This window comes from Xenopus laevis, chromosome 1S, assembly GCF_017654675.1.
Source record: "Xenopus laevis strain J_2021 chromosome 1S, Xenopus_laevis_v10.1, whole genome shotgun sequence".
NCBI lineage: Eukaryota > Metazoa > Chordata > Amphibia > Anura > Pipidae > Xenopus > Xenopus laevis.
The window spans coordinates 98859235-98886679 of record NC_054372.1 but is presented as its reverse complement, the minus strand read 5'-3'; the positions used below and the strand labels follow the sequence as shown (position 1 = coordinate 98886679).

Below are 27445 nucleotides of genomic sequence, written 5' to 3'. Positions count from 1 at the left end.
CATATTTCAGGATACCCCCCATGTGTAAATGAAAAGAACACCAAGGGGCATTTTTTTTAACATTGGAGGTAATCATCACTAGTGATATTGCCTATTGCAGACAATCGGCCATTAGATTTGAACAGTCACCTACAAGTTTGAAAACAAAAGCAAAGATCTGATTGGTGGCTATGGGCAACATCACTGGTGATGCATGTCTACAGTATTAACAAATATGGCCGTAAGTTTGCTCAGGTGCAGTAACCCAAAGCAAGCATTAATATGTTATTGTGCTTCATGTTAACTCACTAATTCACTGCTGAAGTTCTAATGGACTTGGTAAAGTCCATAAAAAACCCCAAAGCCCCCAAACGGGATCAGAATGGGTTTCTGTAAAGGTGATTTTATCCCTTTAGGCTATAGTGACATAGTGGATTCTGATCTAAATGACATGAAATGTTCCAGCAAATCTCAGGTAAAAATATCTGGGACACATCTGTCAAACACAGTATCTCCGCACAATGAATATCTTCTCTGAAGATGATAGGTGCAAGCTATTCTTATGACATGTGAGTATAGCAGGAACAGCTTAATCTAAGGACATTCCCCTTTGTAGCCAAACTGTTCTGTCATAAGTATTCTCCACTGTGCATTACTGGAGAAGGTTTGCTTTAGGCTAAGTGTTTGTACAGGTATGGGATCCCTTATCCGGAAACCCGATATCCAGAAAAGCTCCAAATTACGGAATGGCTCTCTCCCATAGTCTCCATTTTATCCAAATAATCCAAATTGTTTCTCTGTAATAATAAAGCAGTAGCTTGTACTTGATCCCAACTAAGATATAATTAATCCTTATTGGAAGCAAAACCAGCCTATTGGGTTTATTTCATGTTTAAATGAATTTCTAGTAGACTTAAGGCATGAAGACCCAAATTACAGAAAGATCGGTTATCCGGTAAACCCCAGGTCCCGAGCATTCTGGATAACAGGTCCCATACCTGTATTACTGCTTTGAACTCTCCTTTACAGCCAGCTGTGTCAATTGTCAGACACAGCAGTGAACAAGCTACATTTAGTACAGGTGCAATCAGTAAGGGGTACTGTAAAGGAGAAACTGCTGTTCATAACAACATGAACACCTGAGAATACAAGTCCCCCTTATGTTTAAAAAAATAAATAAATTAAAAAAATTAGTGTTTTGATGGAATGACAATATGCACTGGTAAAACTGGTGTTTTTGCTTCAGAAACACAACTATAATTTATATACACAAGCTGCTGTGTAGCTATAGGGGCAGTCATTAAAGCACTGGATGTCAGTACATGTATATCTTATTATTATTCACCATGGCACTAATGGCCAGACCGATAATTTGCATTGGAGAGAAAAATGAATGTATGAGCACTTGAACAGGGATTTAAATCTTACCTTTTCTCTGGGCACTTTTTAAAAGGCACAATTTAAGAAGAAAATATGCTATGTGCTATGCATTGTAGTCTCCATTCAAAATAAAGTGTAGCAATTAATGTGCTCATTTCTAACTACCAGAAAGTGGCTGTTTAGTAAAGGAACATTGGGTGGCAGTTAAACAATTATTGTCATTTTTGGATCCCCCATAGGCCACAAGCACAAAGTAATAAGCAGTGCAGCAATATTTTCAGCAGTTACAAGTGGTGCTACCCTTGAATATTTTACAGGATGCAGCTGCTCATTCCTGTCTTTGAAAGCAGCCGCCCATGGGTGGAGCAAAGCTCATAAAACAAATCAAGAGATGGATAATTTCATGGTTGATTTTCCTGATTAAGCATGTAATGCCTTTGCTTTTAGTGCACTAATACATACGGTAGAAACTCTCCAAATACAAAAATTGTTACGTTTTTTGTTGACATGATTTCTATGCTTTGGTTTACAAAATGGCAGATTCACCTATGCCTACAAATTTTATGCTGTAGGATCTTGCAAACGTTGTGCTCTTTATTTGAATATTTGAATTTAATATTTAGTAAGCAGAATATATTTTTTAAACATTATTTGTCATTTCAGAAATAAAGTATTTTTATAATATACATTGTTCAGTCAATGTAAAGAGATGTGCAAATTTGATATAATAAAGAACATTGTTTCTTAATGTTTCGTGCTTATCAGTAAACTGTAAAATTATACAGGAGCTTTATAATTCTGGCATCCAAAACATCTGTTTCTAGCAAATAAGGTTATGTAGATAAGAAAAAGAGAGACAGTTGCAGGGTAAAAAATTTATTAGGAAAACTTTCCATGAAAGTCCTCATTCATAGCTCCTTCCCGCTTAAAACTTTGTACCCTGCTTTCTTATATTATGGAATACATTCTTGAAGAAGGATGTTCTGCAGTAGGGGATATGAATGAGGCCCATTTAAAGGAGGAATGCAGGGTAGTCTTTTTTTTTTACAAATTTGAAGGAAGCAACGGGTTTGGTAGAAGGTTGAAATAAATACATAATATGATCAGTGTTATCAGTGCCATTATCCCTTGTGTTTGTGCATAGCTAGAATTAAACACAGTGGATAATGACATATTTAAAAAGTGCCAATATAGCAGTGGCCCATGACAGGAGTATTAAATATGCACATTTTGATAGAGATTTGATAGAGATTCTTATATATACTGACTGATACACAAAAAACGAGGCCCAAATGAGCAAGGAGCAAATTTTGAAAATGCTGATATTCCAGTAAACTGGAAGCAACTATTAAATGGCACAGTACAAGATTTTACCATATACTGCATTGTTAACGGAAAATATTATTGATGTACCCAGTGGGAGTGAAGAAAGTTTTCTGACTCCTTCAGCAGATGACTTTGGCCCTAATGACCGAATGCATTCCATCCAAGGAATGCTGGTTTAATGCGACCACTTGTGTGCAGCTGCTGCTTTGGCTTATCTTGTAGCATCATCCTTACACTTGCTAGTAATAAGGTAAGATAGAGTATAGTTCCAAAAGTGTGCTATAATACCAGTTCAATTAGAGTTATATGGTGATTTTAACCATTACATGAACAGTGAATATGTGACAGCAACATAATGTAAAGGTTTTAAGTACATTTTAGTACAACCATATAAAAGTAAGTCATTTGAGACCTGCTTCTTTTTGTTGTGAACTGAATTGTGGGACTGCTCATTTTCCAGTTGACATAGTGACCTTGGAAGTAAGTCTTTATGAAAGATGCAGTACCCAGTACCAAAAATAGTACTTTTTTCCCTTAAAGAGATGAGTCTTTCAGTGTAGTATAGAATGAAATGGAGATTTGATCATTGTTTGATGTAAAATGGAAAAGCTCATGTAATGATAGTAAGGTCATACTGAATGTATATTGGCCTTTGAGTCTTACTAATTTATTGTATATGTGACTGTCTGTAGTTCCTACAAATTTAGGTATACAATATTAAACAAATATGCTTTATAAATAAATGTAAATGGCACTATAGTATTAATCAATCAAGGCATTGCTCCTGCTGTTTGGTTACAGTATGTTACAAATTATAGACATTGCAACATATTCTGACAGGGAATCAAATATGGATAAAATATTGGTGCAAACATGAGTCTTCAACTTGCAGCATGTCCTTTCTATGGTCAAGAATGTTTGAGATCTCAGTGGGGGCTTTACATATTTGGTTAACTCATGCTGGGGAAACTAGCACAGTCATAGACTCACAGCCCCCTTCCTCAGTGAGTGCAATTTCAGGCTTCCTTCGACTCCATGTGTGGCCTAGAGTTACTAAAACATACCAACCTTTGGATTAGAAAACTATCCCACTAGTAAAATTTCTTGGCCCTTTTTACCCTTTCAGAATTTTTATGAATCATAAAAGTTATGTCATTCTACCACTATGTCCAGCATTAATTTGTACATATGATTTGTTATTTAGTATTATACAGGGCTGGATTTACATTGCGGCACCCCTAAGCCCTCTGACGTTTGTTGCCCCCGTCCCCTCCCTTTTATTCACGCAAATTTTCCACATCAGCACCGGAGCAGTGGGAATTGGCGCACGGGAAATTTAACAAAAAGTTTTATCTCCTGCGCATCCCCAGTGTTTCTAAACCAATGTGGGTGTGGTTGGGCAGCATTCCTCTAAAATCTTGCCGCCCTAGGCCTTGGTGGCCTTTCCACAAACCCAGGCCTGAGGGCTGGATCGGCCTATTTGCTGTCTCTGTAGACTGACAAATTGATATTAAATAGAGCTAAACCCAAAAAATTTATGTAGCTAAATGCCATTTTATATATACTGAACTTATTGCACCAGCCTAAAGTTTAGCAGCAGCAATGATCCAGGACTTCAAACTTGCCACAAGGGGTCACCATCTTGAAAAGTGCAACACTCACATGCTCAGTGGGCTCTGAGCAGCTATTGAGAAGCTAAGCTTAGGGGTCGTTGCAAATTATCAAGCAGAAAATGAGGTTGGCCTGTAATATAAGATGATGCTACAGGGCTGATTATTAAATTATGATGCTAATTGCACTAGTTCTGTGCTGCCATGTAGTAATTATCTGTATTAATTACTAATCAGCCTTATATTGTGACATTTTTATTCTATATGTACTGCATATTTTGAGTCAGTCACTAAACTGACAGGAGCTCAGAGCATGCACAGTGAATCAGCAGAAAAGAAGATGGGGAGTTATTGGGGCATCTTCAGAGACACAGATCCTCCCTGCTAAATGGCTGTGGTTGCCTTTGGCTGGTACAGAAGCCCAAATATAATTTCTAGCCTAGTTTTAGTTAAGCTTTAGCTCTCGTTTAAGCCTGCTTCATTTGTGCAAAGGTCCTTAAATATGTATTCCAGAACACTGACTGGCCTTCTGAAATCATCAATGTGCTTGTTCAATATAATTTTAGGACTCATATTTACTTGCATTCAAAATAATATGAAATATGCTTTTTACATGTACCTATATGTAACTGCCTGCTTATGTTAATCATTTTATGTAAAACAGTTGCTAGGGATGCAATAGATACATTAAAACCCACATAAAATGATAGTATGTGTACTCCGATTAACAGTGTACTGACTGTTGTCTTTGCTACGTGACCAAGATATTCTTCACAGTGACACTTTTGTCTGGCAAGTGTACAACACCAAGGGTACTGTATATAAATATGGCTGTGATGTACCCCTACAGGCCAGGGAAAGGGGGAGTTAAAGTCGTTATTGGAACAATTTACTATAATCTATGCAGAAAATGCTACTGTGACATTTGGTATGGGCCTCTCCTTGCAACAGTTGCTTAAGCAGATCAGTGCAGGAACACTGAATCATACTATGACTCTGAAAATATGTTTCAATATTATAATATAATACTTGAGCATTGAGTCATAAAGCATAGGCTGAATTCCTGTTTTCATTCGTAATCAGCCTATGGAAGGATCACAGTCACCACCCCCAGCCCAGCGTCACTGAAACGTTCCAGAAGATCATTTAGCAGTGTCATTTAGCAGTGTCGGAGGATTGGGTGAACGCAGCTGGGGTGGCTTTGTGGGGAGCTTTGAGGGGAACGATTACGGGTGCAGCATTTACTTGATACTGACACGTTCCTATGATTTTTATAGGAATGTGTCAGTTTCACTTTAAGTTAACTTCTAGTATGTTATAGAATGGCTAATTCAACTGGCCCTTATTAATTCTTTTTGTATAGTTATTATTTGAGTTCTCCTCTTTACAGCTTTCAAAAGGGTGTCACCTACACCATCTAAAAATAATGCTCTGTAAGGCTGTGTTAAAACATTTTACTGCTTTTCTAATGGCTTTTTGTTAGAAGTGAGAAAGATGTGCCTTCCAGCACAGTGGGGCACCTTTACCACTTGTTTTTACTGTCAACAGAAACTTGTTAGTATACAATTAAAATAATCTCAGTCTCCCACTACCCCACTATCACAGTAATGTGTGTTCATAAGGCTGAACAGTTTCAGAGCATTTGTTCCCAGTACAGTGACACTTCAAAGGAACTAGATCGATGGAGTCTAGTTATAATAACCATTTATTTTATTTGGTTATTTTTTTTAAGAATTACATGTAGTTTATGAAACCACCGCTCATTTATAAAAACAAATACAACACTAGGTTTGTTGCAACAATTTAAATACACACATGTTATATGAGCTCTCTGCACCCATTTCCAAGTTGTGCATATCTGTGCTTTCTGGTGCTTGGAACACTGAATACTCAATTGCACTTAATCATATTTAAAACATTGTGACTCAAATGGTGAAATTAAATTAGCAACCAATTGTCAGTTGCTATGCATTACTAGGGGGCACATTTACTTATGGTCGAATATCGATTTACCGCATTTCCTAAGATCAAAGTAAAAATCGTTCGATTAAATCCTTTGAATCGAACAATTTGAAGGATTTTAATCAATTGATCGAAAATTGTTAGGAAGCCTATGGGGACCTTCGGTAGGTTTTACTTGCCGAAGTAGGGGGTTGAAGTTTTTTTTTAAAGAGACAGTACTTCGACTATCGAATGGTCGAATAGTCGAACGTTTTTTAGTTTGAATCGTTCGATTCGAAGTTGTAGTCGAAGGTCGAAGTAGCCAATTCGCTGGTCGAAGTAGCCAAAAAAATCATTCAAAATTCGAAGTTTTTTTTATTCTATTCTTTCACTCGAACTAAGTAAATGTGCCCCTAGATGTGGACAAATTTTAGACCTTATATTAAATTACTCCAAAAGAATTAAGCAAAGAATCAAAATTAAGTACTGACACATTTATTTAGTAAAGCTGGCAACTAAGCAAATAATTTACAGGAAATGCTTTTCCCTGTAAAACGATAAACTGACTAGTCATTTTTTTTAATACTTTTCTGTTTTACTAAACATAGTATAAGTTTAAACTTGATTGCCTATTGTGTACTGGGCTGCAAGACAATAACACCTAGGCTGTATTACTTAATTACTGAATTAAGGGTATTGCATGGTTGTTTATGGCCCTTGTGAAGATTAGTGTCCTTTATACAATTCCATGAAGATTTTACACAATAAAAACCTTCTTTTTAATGAATCCTCTCTTCTTTTCTGCACTGTTACTGGTAATAAAACTGTCTATAAGAAGGCTGGCACTTGTTTAAGTGACAGATGTTAAGGCCTATGTTAATTCTCAGTCCGGACCTGCAAGGCACCTAGGACTTCCAGAGCATTCCATTAGAAGGCTTATCATATTTACACATTGAACTTCACTAGGGTCATACGCTCATATTATCACTATTCTTTTTGTGCAGAAATATAGGGAATGGGCTGTTTGTACAATTCATGCACCCAGGCTGCATTGCCCTTTATGTGTGTCCTTTTCAAAAACTGTATCAGCGCTAAGATAAAAGAGGAATAAATTTTGTGTATGAGTGCAGTACTGAAATGAAAATTGTTGAGCATTTGTCATTATACCTATTATTGAAGAAAGGCTCTCAGGGAGCAGATACTCCCTCACTGGTTCCAACACGTGAGAGGAAAATTCACACAAGCTCCTGAAGCGTCTGCTGTTTCCATAGAAATGTTGGCATTCCTTCTGTAAAGCCATAACTGTGGAATGCAGTTTAAGGCTATTCAATTTCAACTTAACATACATGCAACTAAAAGCTTTGCCTCTTTCAATAAAGAAAATGTTATTTGTAACATCATTTTATATTAAAATACAAAAATTGAGTACGAGAATGGGCAACCTTCTATGATCTTTTTAATGTCAGTTCAGTGTGGGAATGACTAGGACGCCAGGAGTTGTATTAAAATGTAATCTTTGTAATACTGTTGGCATAGCCTGCATGGTGACAGAAATTATTTAGCACTAGGACTATTGCTGTTGAAACTTACATTTGAGCTCCAAAGTAACAGGAAATATCATGGCTCTGCACAGAATATTTTCATATTAAACATTATTAAGACAGCAATATTAACATTTTCACCAAAGCTATATTACATGTAATTTGTTTCTGTCATTTTAAGCAATCCACTGTTGTAGTTGTTATTTTTCTGCAGACCTGCAAAGCTAATTAGATTTGACAGCTTGGTTTTGGATATGTCCTTGATCTCACAGTAAACTAAAAAGGATTGTGGGACATCTAATAAACTGGTTGGATTTTAGGTCAATTGCCTGCTACTTGAAACTAGCAGCGGTGTAAGAATATTCACATATCTATGGCTATGAAAAATCTACTGTAATTTTGAAATTCAATAAAAAGTTTAAATGTCCTTCACATTTTTTTCTCAAAAAAAGCAAAAAGCAGGTAAAACAATTACAAAAAATGCAAGTAAATAACTCATAGACATTATATATAAAAAAAATACACACTGGTTAATATAAAGTTGTAAAGAGAATAATGAAATGTGTCTTGTCTGTTTTTGACAGCAGAAAAGTGGGTTAAAGAAACAAATGCCTGCGCTCTGTAGTGAGCTGCCTTTTTCAGTGGTATAGTTTGTAGGGGAGGAGGCAGGTTCAAGGGGTTATGGTAATTGAGTTTGATGTAAGCTCCTCCTGAGAAAGAAAGCTGATTACTTTCAAGGCCATTACTTTCAAAGTCTTCCTCTGACTCCAGAAGAAGAAAGCAGGTTTTTCAGAGCAGAATGTCTCATTGCCACTACAGCTGCTAAAAAAAAAAACATTTACATGTCTTTTAACTTCTACAATCAACATAATTGGAGGATTTAGCATTTTTTAATATTCAAGGAATGGCTTTCTTCAAGATATTTTAAACTCCAGCGATCATACTTGGACCAAAAGTACAGTTTGTCAAATATGTTTCGGTACACTGCACCTTGGAAAGTGCTTTGTCTCTCCATGGACCAGAGTTTAAGGGTAAGAGTAAAATTTGTTTCCCCCCCCCCCTCCTCATCTGTCCAATATGGGTGTATGGTTTATGTCAGCCATGGTAATTCCCACTGATCAGTCAGGGGACATAGTGAAAGGTGCTAATCCTTGTAAGTGTCTTTATCATCAGGCTGCCCTGAGCTATTTCAAGGAGAACATTAAGCTGTTGAAGCCTTAATCTATGTGCAGCATCCAGTCTTACTGAATAACTGATGTACTGTATGTGCAGTCAAAAATAAACATTCAGTGGCTTAGAGACTTGCACAAATGAACTTTCTGTGTGAGACCTGCCTTATATAACCACAGTTTATGGTAAAGCAGTATGTTAATTACTAGAAAGCAATACTCTAAACATAACAGAACCCTTATTAGTTAATTTATATAAATCAATTTTGCCTAGAAATGCTTCCAATGTTGCATGGATCAATATAACTGCATCAGGGAGTATACGTGAAAGTAACTGCATACTTTATAGTCTTTTCATTGTGTGTGTTTCTTTCCATGTTATATAGAGCCATCAATTTTCCTATAAACTAACATTTTTTAATGTGGAAACATTAGATCAACAGATGCACTTGGGTCCACAGACATAATTGGGTCCAATGACTACTGTGAAGTGAGAGTTTATTTCATATAAGACCTTGATTAGTATGACTAAAAGTGAGATTCTGGGGAAGCATCAGTATCATCTCTGTAAAAAAAAAATCTCTTTATTTTTATGAAAGGCAAAATCCAGAGCTCCACAAACACATGAGCAAGGGGGTCAAAAAGGGACAACTGCAACTGTACTTATGCGAAGCTTTGCAGCACTGAGATAACCCTAGAGACCTTTTTTTCCTATATTTTTTTTCCTTTAAATTTGAAGTTATGCTTGTGAATGCAACCTGCATTGCTCCTTAGACAGACAAACAAGAGGTCAGAAATAGACATCTGCAGCTGTACTTACAGTATACTCAGTCATAGAATTTAGGGCACCCTAGGATTGAAGCCTCACCTGATTTTGCTCTGAATCATTATGCACCATCATTATGCACCACATGGCTCTATTGAAATGTTCATATGCTTTTATTAGTTTATATGGCAAGTACTGTTCTGATAAAGAAAATTCCATGGCCAGGGCAGCTAAGGCATCCAAAGTATGACAGTACATGAGCAGTTTAATCCTTTGCATGACATCGATTATAGAATCTAAAAGTACCACCATGACAGTGCTGTAGATTTGATGTGTCTAGGTTTTGTGTGATTCTATGGAAAAGACATGGTGCCGAGCTACAACTAGCACACAATGTGTTCATGACTTCAGGGTCACAAACAGTTGACATATGGCTTGAACCAGGGTATCTAGTTGAGAGAGCAAAGCAGGTCAACTACCTTGCTAATCTAAGGGCCCTGGAGAAGATATCTCATTTAGTCTGATTCTGAGCGCTATGCTTTTCAGCACATGGTGCAGAGTCCAAGGTTAAAAGGTAGTCTTCTGGATTGTATGTTCTGACCTCAGTTCAAATGAAACACATTAATGGGCCATACATATTCTGTCTAGAGCACTACATTAATAATAATACATAATTGATAGATCTGTATGTAGCTCTACCTTGTGTGAGTGAAATAATAATTGACAAGTTATGAATAGTTCATACAATATGCATCAGGTGTTGTCATGTTCAGCCTATGTCAACATGCAGCTTATCAGTTATAGGCTGTTATAATGTGCAGACTGAATTATTATAATCAACAACAGAAAATTGCATTGGAGCTTTTTTTTTCCATTAAATGATAAAGTGTTTTATTTCCTGCAAGAAAGAAACTTTAAACTATCTACTAAATAAATATCTAAATAAGTATAGACATCAACAGACCTCAGCTTGTCCTGATCTACTACTAGGATTAGGAGGGGTCAAATGGATTCTATGCTTCAGATGTATGGTTTCTGTGAGCATTAGGTGAATAAACAAGTCATACTCATACTGCATTCTTTGCTGTGCATTCAGCATGAATGTATGTGTTTATATTCATGGGTCTGAATGCTAGTTCCCTGATTGGCATGGATACAGAAGCAGCTCTGTTCCCAAACACAGAGAAAAGGAATGAAAATAAGCTAAGAGGCTACGTCTTGAAGACAGATGGAATTCCACTGTTACAAGGGACTCAGTTTTGAGTGCCAGGCTGAACTGGTGACTAACTGAGGTTATTTAGTGATAAACTAAATTCAGCTATTGCAGTGATAATAGAGAGAGAGAGAGAGGAAAAGGAGTTAGTAGTACTCTTCTTCCTTTTTGGACGGGATTCTCCTTTCCGTTTTAAAGTTCTGATAATTTTCAATAACTTTATTGCAATCTGTATGTATATACAGGTATAGGATACGTTACCCAGAAACCTGTTATCCAGAATGCTCTGCATTATGGGAAGGTCATCTCCCATAGACTCCATTTTAATGAAATAAATTAAAGTTTTAAAACATACTTTTTCTCTGTAATGACAAAACAGTGCCTTCTGCTTTGCCCAAACTAAGATATAATTAATCCTTTTTGGTGGAAAAACAATCCTATTAGGTTTATTAAATGTTTCAATGATTTTAGCAGACATAAGGTAGGAGATTCAAATTATGAAAAGACAACTTATCTGTAAAACCCCAGGTCCTAGGCATTCTGGATAACAGGTCCAATACCTGTACAGTATAATACCTGTGAATATTTCAAGCAGTCATTATACTTTTTTGATTTCCTTATATTTTACTATAGGGGTAACTTATTCCTTATAGTTTAACGCTAATTAAGTGGAAGACGGAGCAAAATTAGTGCAATATGGCGTATTTCTACATTTTGCACACTGCCTTCCATGATGGATGAATTACTGGAGGTCTCTCTGCTCTGTCTCACCCACACCCATGAACATAGCATTGCCTGTATTTGGCGGCACTGTATTTATGTGAGGATGAGTGTATTGGCGTAACTATAGAGAAAGCAGACCCGCAGCTGCTCGGGGGCCCTGGAACAGGGGGTCCTTGACCATGGGGTCTGCTTCCTCAATTGTTCGAAGAATCCTTCCGGGACTCTGGGGAGGGAGGACACAGGGAGGTATCTGAATTCACAGGCCGGGGGCAGGAGAGGGCTGGCGCTGGGCAGGGAGTAGGAGGACTGGGGTGGGTAGTAGGTGGGTGGGGCGAGAGACATCGTCGTGCTCATGGCCCCATCGATGACTATTTTTTGCAGGGGGCCCCATGCACACTGTGTAGGTGTTTGTTGGATAGATACAAACTTTAACCTGTTTTACAGCTGAAATTTGATGTATTTGGTGATCCATCACTTAATAATATTGTCTTGAATAGATTTTGAACTAATATGTTAACTGTATAATTCTGTATATTCAAGCAAGTAAATAATTTAATACTAAATAAAATTATTTTGTAGTAATTGTTAGGAATCATTTAGGCACAACATAACATTTAGGCACTAAGTGCAGAATTCTACCCATTACAAACCATACATAAAACACTTGTGACTATGTATGCATGTACCTTTTATTGTGAATGAGGTGCAGTGTGCTGAATGGGGGTGCTGCATAGCTTAACATCTGCTTTGACCAATTCGTACTTACAGGGCTGTTTTTGAATGCTCAAAATTTTGCACACAATTGACAAGCAAATAAATGCATAATCATGTCTGTCCTGCATGCTGGCCTAGGCACAACTTGTACCAAACTGCATACCATTCAATGCCCTGCAGGGTTATGAGCATCCAGAATATGGAACATATTTTAAGCTTATTTGCACTACCCATCAAACCATAATTCTTGTGAAAAAACTCTGCATTATTAGTAAAGGACATAATAGATGGTACTAAAACATTGCACTTTGTACTACAAATGTTGTATTTTCTCCTGTCCATGTTTAAGGATTAATGATTGTCATCTATTCTCAATGTATTTCCTTCAGTACCATGATGACAATAGCAGACACATTAGCACTCAGCCATTCAAGCTAGCTCTAATTGCATTTGTATACTTATTTCCTGAAGGCCTGGCTTTCTGTTAGAAAAACTGAATTAAGGTATAGAAGTCAACTCAAGAGAAACACTGCTGGTAATTCTGCACTTGGCTATATTTCTTTTGTGATTTTTTGTTTTTTGTTTTGCTTGGTTGAAAAAATATAACCTTAGGGGTAAAGCTTTTCAGCTGTGCTCCCTGTCTTCTGCCAAAAGCAATGATGCGTTAAGTTAAATTTAGTTGTCCTTTACTTCCTACCAGTATAAAAGCTCACTGTTTCCCTGGGAAACTTTGCTTCTTTTAACAATTATAGCAATGGTCACTGGCCACTGTTTTGTCACCAGATGTGCTACAATTTAGGCTAATCAGAAGCAATAAATAAAATGACCAATCCTTTCTCATACACACAATCTTATTAGGCAGGTTACTCAAAGCTCTAGAGACCTCCTGTACTCCAATTGCATACACAATAAGGAGATAACAAATACGATGCACCATGCATTGTGTTACACAATGGAAAGCCAAAATTGGAATTGCAAATTCAAGTCAAATTTGATTTTAAAAAAGTAGTACTTGAAGTTGTAAAATATATTTTGTAAACACAAACCTAATTCTATGATCATTTTGTTAGCACAAACTAAATGTTTTTTTATTTTAAAAATAATTATTTGACCACAAATATCCTTTTGTAGTAACTACATTATGAATTATAAGAAAATTTATATTTTATATTAAAAATGTTTGTTTAGTTCATTTTATAACATTTAGTTTGTAGTTACAAATTTGAGCTGAGCCAAGACAGTTGCTTTGGGAGGTGGAACATGTATCAAGGAGAACTTGAACTATTTCTGTACGATGGCCCTTTGCTGACTGTGTTCAACGCTGGTGCTCTATTTATGCAGATCATTCCACATCAGTGATGCTGCAACTTGTACCTGATTTATCAATGAATTAAGGTCAAGTTGCACCTTAGGTAACTTTTGTTGAAAGTATGCATGGTTATACTGTAATGCTGGGTAAGAACATACCATCATGGGTAAAAACCATGGCAACCTTCACTAATATCCAATAAAAGGTGATAAACCAAATTTAATTCCGTTTTTGCTTCACCTCACATGTGTTATTGAGAACATTGGAGGTTTGCTGGGCACTGGGAAACATAGTGGTGTGACACTCATGGTCCAGTTCACTTTTCAGCAGATGATGGCCAAGGACCTAGGGTGAATTATTATTATCACTGGGGGTGCCTAAGGCCAAGGGCAAACTGGGCTGATACTGATGCTTGAGGATAACTGCAGGCTGGGTATAAGCCCCTATGCTTAAAATGCATACTAACATGTTTTAGCGTAGTATATGTGTGCCTGCCAATGCAGTGGTACCAGGTGCAGGCAAAGAAGAGCTCTGGTTTAAGCATACAGAGAGCATTATCTACTGTGCAGATAATTAATTTTACCTACAGTACGTGTTGTGTTCACAGAATTCCTTTTGTGAAAACAGGATGAATTTTGAGATCATGAAATGTATCTTGTGGCTACAAAACAAACATTATCAACAAAAATATAATGAGTTTGAGTTGATTTGAGTACAAAAGGTGTTCCATGCTTACATATGCAGTTCCCAACATTCTCAGCCAGTTAATTTACAAACAATGGAGCAATGTGCAGAAAACTGTTTTTTTTGTAATTCCCAGCTTGTGTACAAGGAGGGGAGTACATAGGAAATCCAAGTTACTAGAAGTGGGAAAATGTAGGTATGTTTTTTTACAATGATGAATTTACAGCACTCTTTGCCTTGCTAACCTCCCCATCCAATTCTAAGAAATATTACACCAGCAATTTTTAAAAGGATATGTATATCGATCCCCCACTGAGGACAGGCTACTCCCCACTAGGTAAAAAAATCAAAATAATTTAGGCTATATACATGTGACTTTTAATATATTTTCAAGGTGTATTGCATTCAAGCACCCCTTATACATGTGCCTAATCAGAAGCCAGTTTTTCACATGGTGGATGGAAATCACAAAGGAAATATTGGAGCTGATATACTTCGATACTGCAAGATGGTTCCAAATGTTCTAAGAGCTGGTGCAGAATAGTGCACCATGAGCACATTAAAAGCATTTCTGAGGCTGGTGTGTATGTAACCTTTTTACTATTCCACTATACTTATTACTATTCCACTATACTTATTACTATTCCATCACTTGAAAGAGAAGAAAAATCTGAAGACACAATGGCTCTGTAATAAGCTTGCTTTGCAACTGTTTCAGTATTTGGTTGCTTCTCAATACCAAAGATAGTGAGAATAGTTGCGCAGAGCCACCACCTTTCAGCCTCATAAATTGAAGTCATCTGATAACGTCAGCTTGTTTATACTGTAGGTAACATGCCCCTATGATACCAATTTGGAGTTGACAATGATGGTTAGTAATTTCGTTTGTGGCACACAGTCACAGTGCAGCAATAACATATGCCGTATGTTCAATTTTCTTCATAGTAAAGGAGTAGTTAAACTTTAAATTAACTTTTATGATATAAACAGAGATATATTGATTGTTTCAATTTTTTTATCATATATACCAGCTAAAAGGTTGCTAAGAATATAAAATTTTTCAATATTCCAAGAAGCGAAATGCCCCTTTAAAGATGCAGTATACACCCCTATTCCATATGAGTTTACTGAATAGGAATTGTGCTAAACATACTTTGTGCCTATTGTTTTAAGTAAGAAATATGTATGGTTATTTCTGACACAAAGAATAAAGTGAAACCAGTTTCTGTTTAGCATTTCCTGTCACTCTCTGGTTTTGGTGAGTGGAAGAGAAGCTGCTAAAACAAATTACCTGTCCAATGAGAGTTAGTTAAGGAGCTCTGAACCAGTTGCCCTTTTTTATGGGAAAGGAAGTGGTAGTTCAGTGTAAAATAATTCATTTTAATTAGCGCTTTTAAAATGGCAAACATTGAAGAAACTATAGATGTTTTAAAAGAATAGGTGTAATGCAGTTGTCGAATGTGCTCTTTGTTTAGCTAAAGTGTTTTAGGTTTATACTGTCTTTCTAATCTAATTTAGCAGGCAAATAATATTAGCATAAACAAAACTAGGCTCCAGTTTCACTGCCCAAAGCCCTTAAAGGGCAACTATGGTCACTGACTTTGTAATATTTATACATCTGGAAGTTGTACTATTTATCATTGAAAGGGTGATAACCTTGGTGTCAGATCTTAAGCTGCTAGTCAACAGAGTTATGTTAATTAGTTTCTGTTTGCCTACGGCAGGGCATTTTCTTTTTCAGTGTAAATCAACAACTTTAAGTGTGTACTTTGTGTGTGTTATACTTTTATGAAATTATTATTTTAGGAACAAAATATAAACCCCTTTATAGGATGATGAAAGCTTATAGGGCAGCTGACTTCATTCCAAAAAAAATGAGAGCAACTGCCTTGAGAATAAAACTCTTGTGGAAGGAAGTTAAAAACATGACATTAGATACGGTTTAGATTTTTTTATCAAATGATCAAAGTAGGATTAAAAATGACTCTTGTGGGTGCTACAAGGAAGTGATGTGCATTAAATGCTTCATGTTTTTCTTGTTCACATCTGCTGGGCCACATTAAATCAGATGTAGTGATTACTTTAGCATCAAGAGTGATTCCCAAAGTGTTCCAGTCTGAGCACAAACCCCATTCTCTAACATGTGGATATGAGTTGTGAAAATCAGATCCCTAAAAATGTCCCTATGTGGCTGTATTAAGGCATAAGACATGTATTTGTCTGTAAAAATCCCAACAAAAGGTTAAGCATGTTCCTTTTCAATGTGCTAACAGTTCTCATAGACAGTGATGTAAGATATTTCCTCATGAAGGATCCTTGCAATAAATAAAATAGAAAAGCAATACAAACAACCGTGCTGTGTTTTACTTCCACTCGCACCATCTCCAATACTGAACTAGACTGTCAGAATTAAGCACATAATAAAGCAAAATGATAAAGTCATCTATTTTATACAATGGATTAAGTCACCCTGTCAAAGAAGTTAAATATCCTTCCTACATTCAGTCTCACAACATCCTCCCTCCTGCCCCCCCCACCCCATTCTCCATGATGTAAATTTGAGTCTGTGCGGTGCTTTCCATTCTAAAGTTCACATCTGCCTTTGCTGAGCTGCAAAGCCCCTTTACTTGCTGCTTGTAATGAAACCGTGTCTGAAACAGGCAGAAACTGTCAGCCAGCCTCCGTCAACAAGCTAATCTTGTGATATGTTAAGAAGGGGCCTGAATTTCCTTTACCATCTCCGCCCAACACAGTCCTTTTTTTTTCCTTTTAGTTTTAGAAGGGTTTCATTGTATAAACTGACTTGAAGGCAGGGCTGTCCTCTTTTTGTGTATCCCAGCCCCCCATCCCTGTGACATCACTCTTTTGCAAGACAGAGATGGAATTTTGACTGGGAAAATATATAGCAAAGAAGAATTTGGTGTCGGGAAGGAGTATCTGTACAGTTCAGAAACTGAAAAATCTAAATCCTGGGTAAGCTTTGCTTCTTTACTGTATGTGTTAGGTTTGTCTTATGTCTGCTGGTATGTTGTCTGACTGACCCCCCTTTGTGCTGTAAGGGCATTGTAATGCTTAGCCATTTCTGCCCAGGGCTGGGACATAGTGAGTGTAGGAGCTGTACGTAAAATTTATCTCTGTCTTTAAAATTGGAGCGTATGGACACTTCAGATGCTTATTCTGTCTCTTTGGACTCTGACCTCTCTGTTACAACAGAAAGCAAAACAAAGCATTTCACATTTGTGACAGCAAAATATTTAACTGCATACAGTTGTTGTATTCTCCTTATGACAACCCTACAGAGATTTACATTGCTGTCAGATTCCTTGATCAACTTCCAAGCTACCATAAAGATGAAACTGTGACTTGGGTGAATGAGCTGTAACACTGGGAAGCATGAGTTAGCAGTCCAGGCATTATTTCAATTCTTCTTCCATATCGGGAAGCAACACTGAAGCTGTAGCTGTATAACTTCATGATGTCCAGGCCAATAATATGCATAAAAAATAAATTACAATGAATGTTGTATAATGTGAACTCCCTGTACAATTGTATAAGTCCACTATATACTGTATATGCTAGTTTTCTTTGATTGGATAATGCAAAATTATAGATCATGCTCATACTGTACCTTACTTTAACACATAGTAAAAACATTTCTAATTTTATCCTGCCTGCCACCTTTTTTTTCATAAAGATTTATATATATATACATATGTACATACACATTTTTATACAGAAAATGAAGATCAGACACATTTATTGTAATCCCAATTTGGTGCTAATCACGCAGATGCAAATATTTTTAGCAAAATCAGTTCAACCCCAATCTTTCTGAATTGTACTATTAAAGGGGATGTTCATTACAGTTAACCTTTTAATATGTTAAAGATGGGCCTGTTACAACTTTTTAACTAGCTTTACACTTAGAGCACTTTACCCTGTGTATTGTAAGTGCATGTAATTTGGAGGTCCTGTATACCCCATCTGTGGCATATGATGCTACTTTATAAATGCATGTTATTATTATTATAAAAAATAATAATTATTTATTTTTTATTATTATTAGCCCTCCTTCATTGTCTATTTCAAGCCTGCATCTGAAAATGCTGTTTAGTTGTCAGCGTTACTGATCAAAACAGAATCATAGTGAGGCTTCAATTTTTCTTATTTTTTGTGACCCTCTCTGTTTTACCCTCCATTTTTCACACCATTTTTAAGAATAATAATAATAATTATTCTTTACAATTAATGTCGTCAACATCCATATCTTGCTTTTTTTTAAGCTGTTTTTCTGTTGCTTGTATTTACCTTCCTCTAGAAGGTCTGCAGTAAAATACTACCATAGTCTAATAATTGTCATGAAATTCAATAATGGAATCCTTGTCCCACATGGGTTCTGGCTTCAATACCTCATTAAGAACCAATTAAGATTGTACAGGGTGGGCATATTTTTCAGAGCTAAAGAAAGCAATGTATTTTTAATGAGTAGGTTGTATTAGCAGTCTCTAAAGACTAAAACATGTATTACATGGTGTATATAAATAAATATACTGAGAGAAGTGAAACAGAGAACATAGTAAGTAAATGTTAGGTAAAAGCAGCAACATACATTTTTATGACTTACAATGGGGATCTAACATAATGAATGAGGGGCACAGGGGTTAAGTTAATGTAGATTTAACCTTGTATTGGTAACTTTGTCACTTGCATTTCACACAAGCAACTTGCTACTTGCATATAAACTAATAAGTTAAAAAACATATTGCAATTTTAATCAGCTAGAAGAGCTTGACAATGGTTTACAGACAGTGTGTTCACAGCCACATATGCAGAGCTGGTTAAAAATGTAACAGGGCCCATGTAAGGTAGTAATCTAAGGCCCCACCCTTTAGCTGCACCCCTCTCAGAGACATGTAGATTTTTGTCTGTTTATTCAAACCCAGTCACACCGTGATACAAAATGATATCTTGGCATTGAAATGTATTTGTTTATAATGCATGTTATTAAATCTGCCACTGGATCACATGGGCAGCAATCAACTAGTGTTAATATGTGGAAGTCACAGATATATCTGTTACTTACTAAAAGGTGCTAGTATCTAGAGACAAACTGGAGACTGTTATTGCCACATGACTACTGATGTCTGTCAAACTCCACTTTATTAGTTACTGTTTTCAGTGATGTAACCAAAGTTGCCCTTGGTGGGTGAAAATTAAAGGGCACCAATCAAAACTAAGATAATTTGCTAAGTAAATACACTATGTGAAAATTCAAGAAATCCGAACAGTTAGAATTGTTTGTTTGATGTAAATGATCAGCTCACTATACTTTCTGCAAGATCTCCCCTATCTCCGCTGCAGTTCTAGCTGAGGCAGCCATCTTGGATTTCACTGGCTCCTCCTACCTATATCTTCCCAGCCAACTGCAGCTCTGAAATCTCACATGAGATTCTTCTAAGCTATTTTCAAATCAGCCAAACCTGTGTGTAAGCTGCTGTTCAGTAGTGCTGCCACCTTCTGGAAGTTAGTGTGTGCCCTTCAATTGCATAATAACATCACCAGCAAGGGACAAGATAGGGAAATCTTGTGATACTTCTAATGGAGGAGTTTACTAAAACAAAGCATTCTGGGTATAATACTCAAGGCAGTACTACAATCTGAGCATGCTCCTGAAATTTGCATGTTATAGTCACTGTTATAGTCACTGTATGGACTTCTCAGTGAAAGAACCCATTTGACTAAGTAAGGGATTTTTTAAAACCTGCAGTTTTTTTCAAAAAACTATATATGTAGTTTGATTAAATGTGTTTAGGTTGTACTGGTCAGATTGTTAATATGTGTTTGATTTTGGCTGTGATAGGTGCCCTTTAAGGCTGAATTCTACCAGCCGTTAAGTTTAGTGCCAGCTAGTCTATGCTCTAAAATGCTCTAAAAGGGTGGTTGTAAATAGAATTATCAGTGTCCAGAGCTTTACAGAAAAGAAACAAAATATTCCAAAGACTAAAAAAAAAATGCAGAACATTAAGGGGCCAATTACAACATGAAAGGCAGGGTACAAAGTGCAAACATTGGGCACAACCTGAAGTGTTTATGCACTTCTCAACCTCCCTTCCAGCCTATATGAAATGCTGCAGATCTCTGCTCCCCATTTTGGATGCCTGCATTTGCCACCATGAATGCAGCACTGCCTTTATTGGGCAGTGCTGTATTCACGAGGGATGCATGTACACATAACCTCTCGTGTCCCGTAAGTTGTGCATCATTCAGACAGGAAGCAGCAGCAGACACAAATCTCTTTCTTATTTTACCTTCATTTTGCCCTTTGTGGTGTCCATAGATAAGACGGTTGAAGGAGAACTAAACCCTAAAAATGAATATGGCTAGAAATGCCATATTTTATAGTTGGCTTTGCGCAGCTTAGGGGTTGTCAAAAATCATCAAACAGAAAATGAGGTTGCCTGAAAAGATGATGCTCCAGAGTTGATTATAAAATTTGGATGTTGATTGTGCTGGTTATATTTACTAAACAGCCATATACTGTGACATTTATATTAAATATATTCAGTATATTGTGCATCTGTTCCTAAAGGGATACTGTCATGGGAAAAACATTTTTTTTCAAAATTAATCCGTTAATAGTACTGCTCCAGCAGAATTCTGCACTGAAATCCATTTCTCAAAAGAGCAAACAGATTTTTTTATATTCAATTTTGAAATCTGACATGGGGCTAGACATATTGTCAATTTCCCAGCTGCCCCAAGTCATGTGACTTGTGCTCTGATAAACTTCAATCACTCTTTACTGCTGTACTACAAGTTGGAGTGATATCATCCCCCTCCCTTTTCCCCCCCAGCAGCCAAACAAAAGAACAGTGGGAAGGTAACCAGATAACAGCTCCCTAACACAAGATAACAGCTGCCTTGTAGATCTAAGAACAACACTCAATAGTAAAAACCCATGTCCCACTGAGACACATTCAGTTACATTGAGAAGGAAAAACAGCAGCCTGCCAGAAAGCATTTCTCTCCTAAAGTGCAGGCACAAGTCACATGACAAGGGGCAGCTGGGAAATTGACAAAATGTCTAGCCCCAAGTCAGATTTCAAAACTGAATATAAAAAAATCTGTTTGCGCTTTTGAGAAATGGATTTCAGTGCAGAATTCTTCTGGAGTAGCACTATTAACTGATGTGTTTTGAAAAAACATGTTTTCCGTTGACAGGATCCCTTAAGCTCAGTATCTGACAGCAGCACAGAACATGTGCAGTGAATCAGCAGATAAAAAGTCTCTTTTAAGTGCATGATGTAGACACAATTTAAAGGGAAATATTGAAGTATTTTTAATGACCACCCCACCAACCAGGTGATAAAAACAGAAATCAGTTATGTATATTTTACACGATATTTCATGGAGGGATTGATTCTAATGCTATTATATTTGAAAGATGACATTAACTTTACTTTACATACATTGGAGGTATCACTGCTCATATTTTAAAGAGAGGCACACCTTTTCCATAGTATATCTTAGAAATGGTAGACCCATGTTTTTAATCACATGACAAAGCTCTAAAAAAATAAGTTTCTTATAAAAATAGAATGCAATATATTTATCAGTTTGTTAATTCTGGTAGACCTTTGTCTCAAATTATTTTATTTCTGCAAATATCCTAATGTAATCCGTAATGAAATAGGTTAGAAAGGACTTTTCTACGTACAGTAAGGTAGAAGGCATCCTGAGAAGGAAACGCAGTTCTTTCCCTAATATTTCCATATTTATAAAATTCCATATACTGTAGGCAAGATCTCACCAACTGGGCTTTAATATTTGTTGCTGGAGTGGAGAGCACATCAACATTTTCATATTTTTTTAAATTTACAACTTTTAAAGCACGCCAATTTGTTAATAATCTTGACCAGCAAGAAGAATTAATTCCCAGCACATCCTGATATATGATGTACTCTGTACCCTGTTTTACTGGTTAAAGTAAATACATAAGGTATCATTGCAAAAGTCAGGCTGTTTAAAACAAGCTGTGAAACTACAGCGAAGAGTGAGCGCTCCACAGTTATGTTGGGACAAAGACGTAGACAAAACAATGGTAAGATCCCATATGGTGATTTTCTGAGATCATGCTTGTATGGCAGGTCATAATTTATTACCTAGGGGACTCCAAAGGCATGTAAAGAATTTTCCAGTTTCCTGCCCTAGAAATTCTTACACAAAAATCAGAAAAGAAGATTAATTATTTAATGGCATGTAGGGAAATGCTTTAAACCAGACAAAACTAACTAGCAGTTAGCAATGCCCTTAGGCTAGTTATGTCATCATATTCATGGTTTGTACAAATGAAAATAATATGTAATAGACCCATTTAATCAACAAAGAATGTAAAGTTGCAACATGTAACATAAAAAACAATTATGTATCACAGATTTTTGAAGTTTAAAAATATGTTATATCATTTCATTAATATTGGGAATGAAAGAAAAGCTTCCATAGGTTTTTAGAACAGGTTAAAGAGAAACCAATATTATGCTGCAAATGTTTTTCCATAGTTATGAATTTTACAGTATATATCAGTCTGTTCTGTATTTTACATCCTTATGTTTTTGTGTCTTTCAGAAACCACAAGTTCCAGAGAATGATTTCAACTTGAGGGACAAAGATCAAAACAGTGCCAATTTTTCAGACCCTGCAAGATTTGTGATAAGCAAGCAAACAATGGAGATCGATGTTCCTGTATCAGAGCATATCATACTGATAAACCAAGATGATTCAGCTGATAATCAGCCTGTTTTCCTTGCTGTTGTTACAAACCAGAATGGAATTAAGAACAGACATGAGTCAATTGACAGTGATGTTGCTAAAGAGATCCAGTATCTAGATGATGTTTTGGAAGCAAACTGTTGCGATACTTCTATTGATAATAATTTTAATGGAACACCATCTCCAGAACTTTGTACAATAACAGTTGGCGAGTCCAGTTCATTTGTTGGTGTTACAACTTCCTCTGCTTCTGTTGTAACAGAAATCATAGAAGAGGAGCCTAAACAAGCTCCTGTGGTAGAAATCAGTGCCAGTGAAGTTATGGATCCTGTTAAAATGAATGGGCATTCTCAAAGTGGAAATAAAGATGAACTTGTTGATAGGTATACATATCCAGCAAGTCCAAATTCATCTAATAGTTCAAGAAGGCCATCCAAGGATGGAGAAATTTTACCAAAAGTAATCAAAAAAGAGGCAAAATTTGAGTTGCGCACATTCCATGAAGAAAAAAAGCCATCAAAATTGTTTGATGATTTCAATGAAAAAGAACACATTAGAGTGAGAAAAGTCAGACCTTCCGAAGAGGTAGAGGAGTTGGAAAAGGAAAGACTTGAACTAATCAAAAGTCAAGCCGTGAAAAAGAACCCTGGTATTACAACAAAGTGGTGGAATCCACCACAAGAGAAGACAATAGAGGATCAGTTAGATTCAGATCAGTTAGAGTCACATCTAAAGTACAAAGAGCGTAAACAAAAGCTGCAGCAACAAGAAGTGTCACCTCCCGCAGTAAGAGTTAATCATCTTCCCCCTGTACTTTCAGAACCTCCTGATATTAAAAAGGAAGACATTGTCACACAGCAAATTGACTTTTTAGCTGCAAGAAAGCAATTTCTGAACATGGAAAATACAAATCAGCCTAACTTCAAACCCCCACCCAAAAGATCAGTTAGTGCAAACCTTTTCACTGTAAAACCTTTTTATAAATCAAGTGTGGCCAGTAAATCATATTCATGTATCACAGTGACAAATTCATCAGTACCACGTGTTCAGAGTATCCAAGGTGAAACACCACTTGTAAAAGCAGAGAGAGTAAACTGTATTTCTGAGGACCAACCAGCAATTAATCATAGTCTAAGGGCAGAAACTTCTCCAGAGCCTTCAGCTGAAAAAGTATCTAAAACATCTGCAGAGGAATTTGTAAGCACTACAACAAGCTTTGCTGTTTTAAAAGAAGATGACAATGACCTATCAGACCGTTTTGTCAAGTCTGTCTCTGTGTCCTTCCTACCTGAGGAACAGGACTCTGGTTTAGATGACCTGTCTGTAAAATCTCAGGACACAACAGTTATGGAAACACTTTCAAATGACTTTAGCATGGACAATATCAGTGACAGTGGAGCTCCTAATGAAACCATGGGTGCTCAACATGATTATTCCCTTGGTGGCCTATCTCAGCCCCAAACACCAGTTAATGACACTCTAAATGAATACACACTAGAAGAAGGCTCTACATCTGATCAAGGGTTTTATTCACCATCATCCATGCTGCATGATATTGATGATCAGTTAGATTATCATGCAGGTATTTTGGTTCAAAATGTAATTCAGCAAGCCTTAGCAGAGAAAGCTGGTTTCAAAGACTCTACAAATTCTGAAGATTCAGACAAGAGTAATTATTTTGATGACAGTGAGCCATTGACAGAGAAAAGTGACATTTTGAGTTGTTCCTCACTACCAGTTAGCCCAGGGAGAGACCACAATGAGGTATTTGAGCCTCCTCAGGTTTCTTCTCCAGTCCAAGAAACAAAGGCATTAACAATACCAAAGACCTTTGAAGGTGAAGACTTTCAGCTACAGCAAGACAATCCTTCTGCAAAATGTATTTTTGCCACTGAACAAAATTGCACTGAAGAACATAAGCAAGAAAGTTACTTCAGTAAGTACTCCCAAGCTGCTGAATTGAGAAGCACTGCTTCAATATTGGCGACACAAGAAACAGAGATTTCAGTTGGCCCTTTTAAACTAAGGTCAAAGAAACAAAAAACGTTATCAATAATTGAAGAAGAGATCCGAGCTGCTCAGGAGAGAGAGCAAGAGTTGAAGAAACAGAGAGAAAGACAGAACTTTCAAAGTCAGCATAGCCCATCCAACAAGAGTGCACCTGTACTACCAACACGAACTGTCTCCTACAAAACTGCCCCTGGTAAGTGTTCTAAATTGTGTATATAAGCTTATGATGCTTCAGTTTCTTTCATTTTCCTTTTTTTCTTTTTGTATTTAAAGGTAATTGGTTAAAAAAAGTTTCAGTCTTTTATTACTTCCTTGTGCTCGAAGCAGCTTTGACTTACAAAAGATTTTTTTCTGTCTATATTTTCATTATGCTTCGCCATGTATCTACGCCAACCATTTTAAAATATATTAGTTATTGTTTGCATGGACCAGCATGTTATAGTCCGTGCCCTTTACCTTATAACACAGTTACAGATATACAGCATGAAGAGATTGCAGAATTAGTAGAGAAATATCTACGGCAGAAAGTTAGTCAAGACACCCATTTTTCGAGTCTAATTGGTGTACAGACTGGACCCACTCTTGCATTCACTGAGTTGGGCTAACCTAGGCAGTCCAGTCTTAGATTTTGGGAATCTCTGCTTTAAGCAAAATAAAAAGAACAGTAACACCAAAAAATGAAAGCCTTTTAAAGTAATGAAAATACAATATACAGTTGCTCTGCACTGGTAAAACTGGTGTGTTTGCTTCAGAAACACTACGAGCTGCTGTTTAGCCATGGGGGTACAATGTAATTCTCCTACCACACACTTGTAGTTCACCAATCCTGCAATTGGTGGTGCGTTCCTTCCGTTGACCCGGCCGGGTCCCTTAGCAACTGATGTGTATAAAAAACGGATCCGCACACACGCTGATTAATGTAGTCGGGGAATATCCCCTTTTATTCAGCCACCAAACATCAACGTTTCAGGGGGGAAACACCCACCCTTCATCAGGATACAATTATTCCCGACTGCATTAATCAGCGTGGGTGCGGATCCGTTTTTTATACACATCAGTAGCCATGGGGGTAGCCATTAAAAGCTGAAAAGGGAGAAAAGGCACAGGATACACAGCAGATAAGCTCTGTAGAATAGAAAGGGATTCTTCAGAATGTATCTGTTATCTACTGTGTTTCCTGTGTTTGAATGGCTGCCATCATGGCTACACTTCAGCTTGTTTACATAAACTATAGTCGTGTTTCAAAAGCATCAGTTTAACCAGTGCAGGGCAGCAGTTAATCATATTATCATTCCTTTAAAAACACAAATTTTTTGGTGTTATTGTTCCTTTAAAGCCTCCAGATAAAGTGGTCCTTTAACAGTGAACAGGATTGCTTTACTTCTTCTTAACAGGTATAAATCTCCACCTGCATCATAATATCACCTAATACCTGGACATATTCATCAAAAAGATGGTATATACTGCCTTTATGTTGGATAAGCGGATAGATCCTTTTTTATTAAATATAACATGCGCAGGTGTCTTTAACCTATATTGAGAAGGGTAGTGCACTAATTTGTATCTGCAGGGCCAGTAACTGGATCTAACCAGAGTAATTCTTTTCCCAGATGGGTATATGCCATCTGTTGGAAATTACAAAAAAATTAGATCACTAGAACAGAATGTGGTTTTCATTCAAGGCTTTTGCACTCAGGGAATAATCTGAACTAATAAAAAATCAATAAAATACCAGAGTTAGTGTATAGTGAGGGCTTGTAGTGACAAGCACTTAGGGTACAATTACACAGACGATTGCCCCGCAATTGTGCCAGATCCGGCACGCTGCGCCAAAGCACAGGCGTCAAGTCGGATGCGACGGAAAACAATTTAAGCAACAGCAGCGTTGGATGGTGTTGCAGTATTCGTCCGATGTGACACCACTGTCGGATGCAGGTGATGTATGCTGCGTCTGCATCCGACAGTTGTGCCGCGTCAGATGAACTAACTATAGATTTTAGTATCACAATAGCCTTGGATATAATGTCTGTCCTAGAAATCATCCAAGCGACTCTTAAATTCATTCATAGAATCTGCCATCACAACATCCAGGAGTTCGACAACCTCACTGTCCTCACTGTGAAGAACCACCTACGTTGCTTCAAATGGAAGTTTTTTTTATGTATATGTGTGTTTTTTTATACTGCATACAACCAACCTCATCATAGCAATCACTTTAATAGTAATAGACTCCAAATGAGACAGTGGCCTCTTATGGCCATTTTGTCATTTTTTAATGGTGGAATGTATGCAAAGCTTTACCAACCAGTTA

At 36.9% G+C, this 27445-nt stretch overlaps 1 protein-coding gene across 8 annotated transcripts in view; it reads left to right on the top strand.

Moving 5' to 3' along the window:
* Window positions 1-27445, top strand: part of palm2akap2.S (PALM2 and AKAP2 fusion S homeolog) — a 172241-nt gene that overhangs the window by 130256 nt on the left and 14540 nt on the right. For 6 of the 8 annotated variants that reach the window (XM_018239953.2, XM_018239954.2, XM_018239957.2 and 3 more), the window contains one exon: window positions 22981-25327. In XM_018239953.2, the coding sequence (XP_018095442.1) occupies window positions 22981-25327 (2347 nt within the window). Of the gene's footprint in view, window positions 1-8524; window positions 8809-16931; window positions 17329-22980; window positions 25328-27445 lie in introns of those variants that run through there. The other 2 variants (XM_018239958.2, NM_001371544.1) reach the window with 2 other exon arrangements.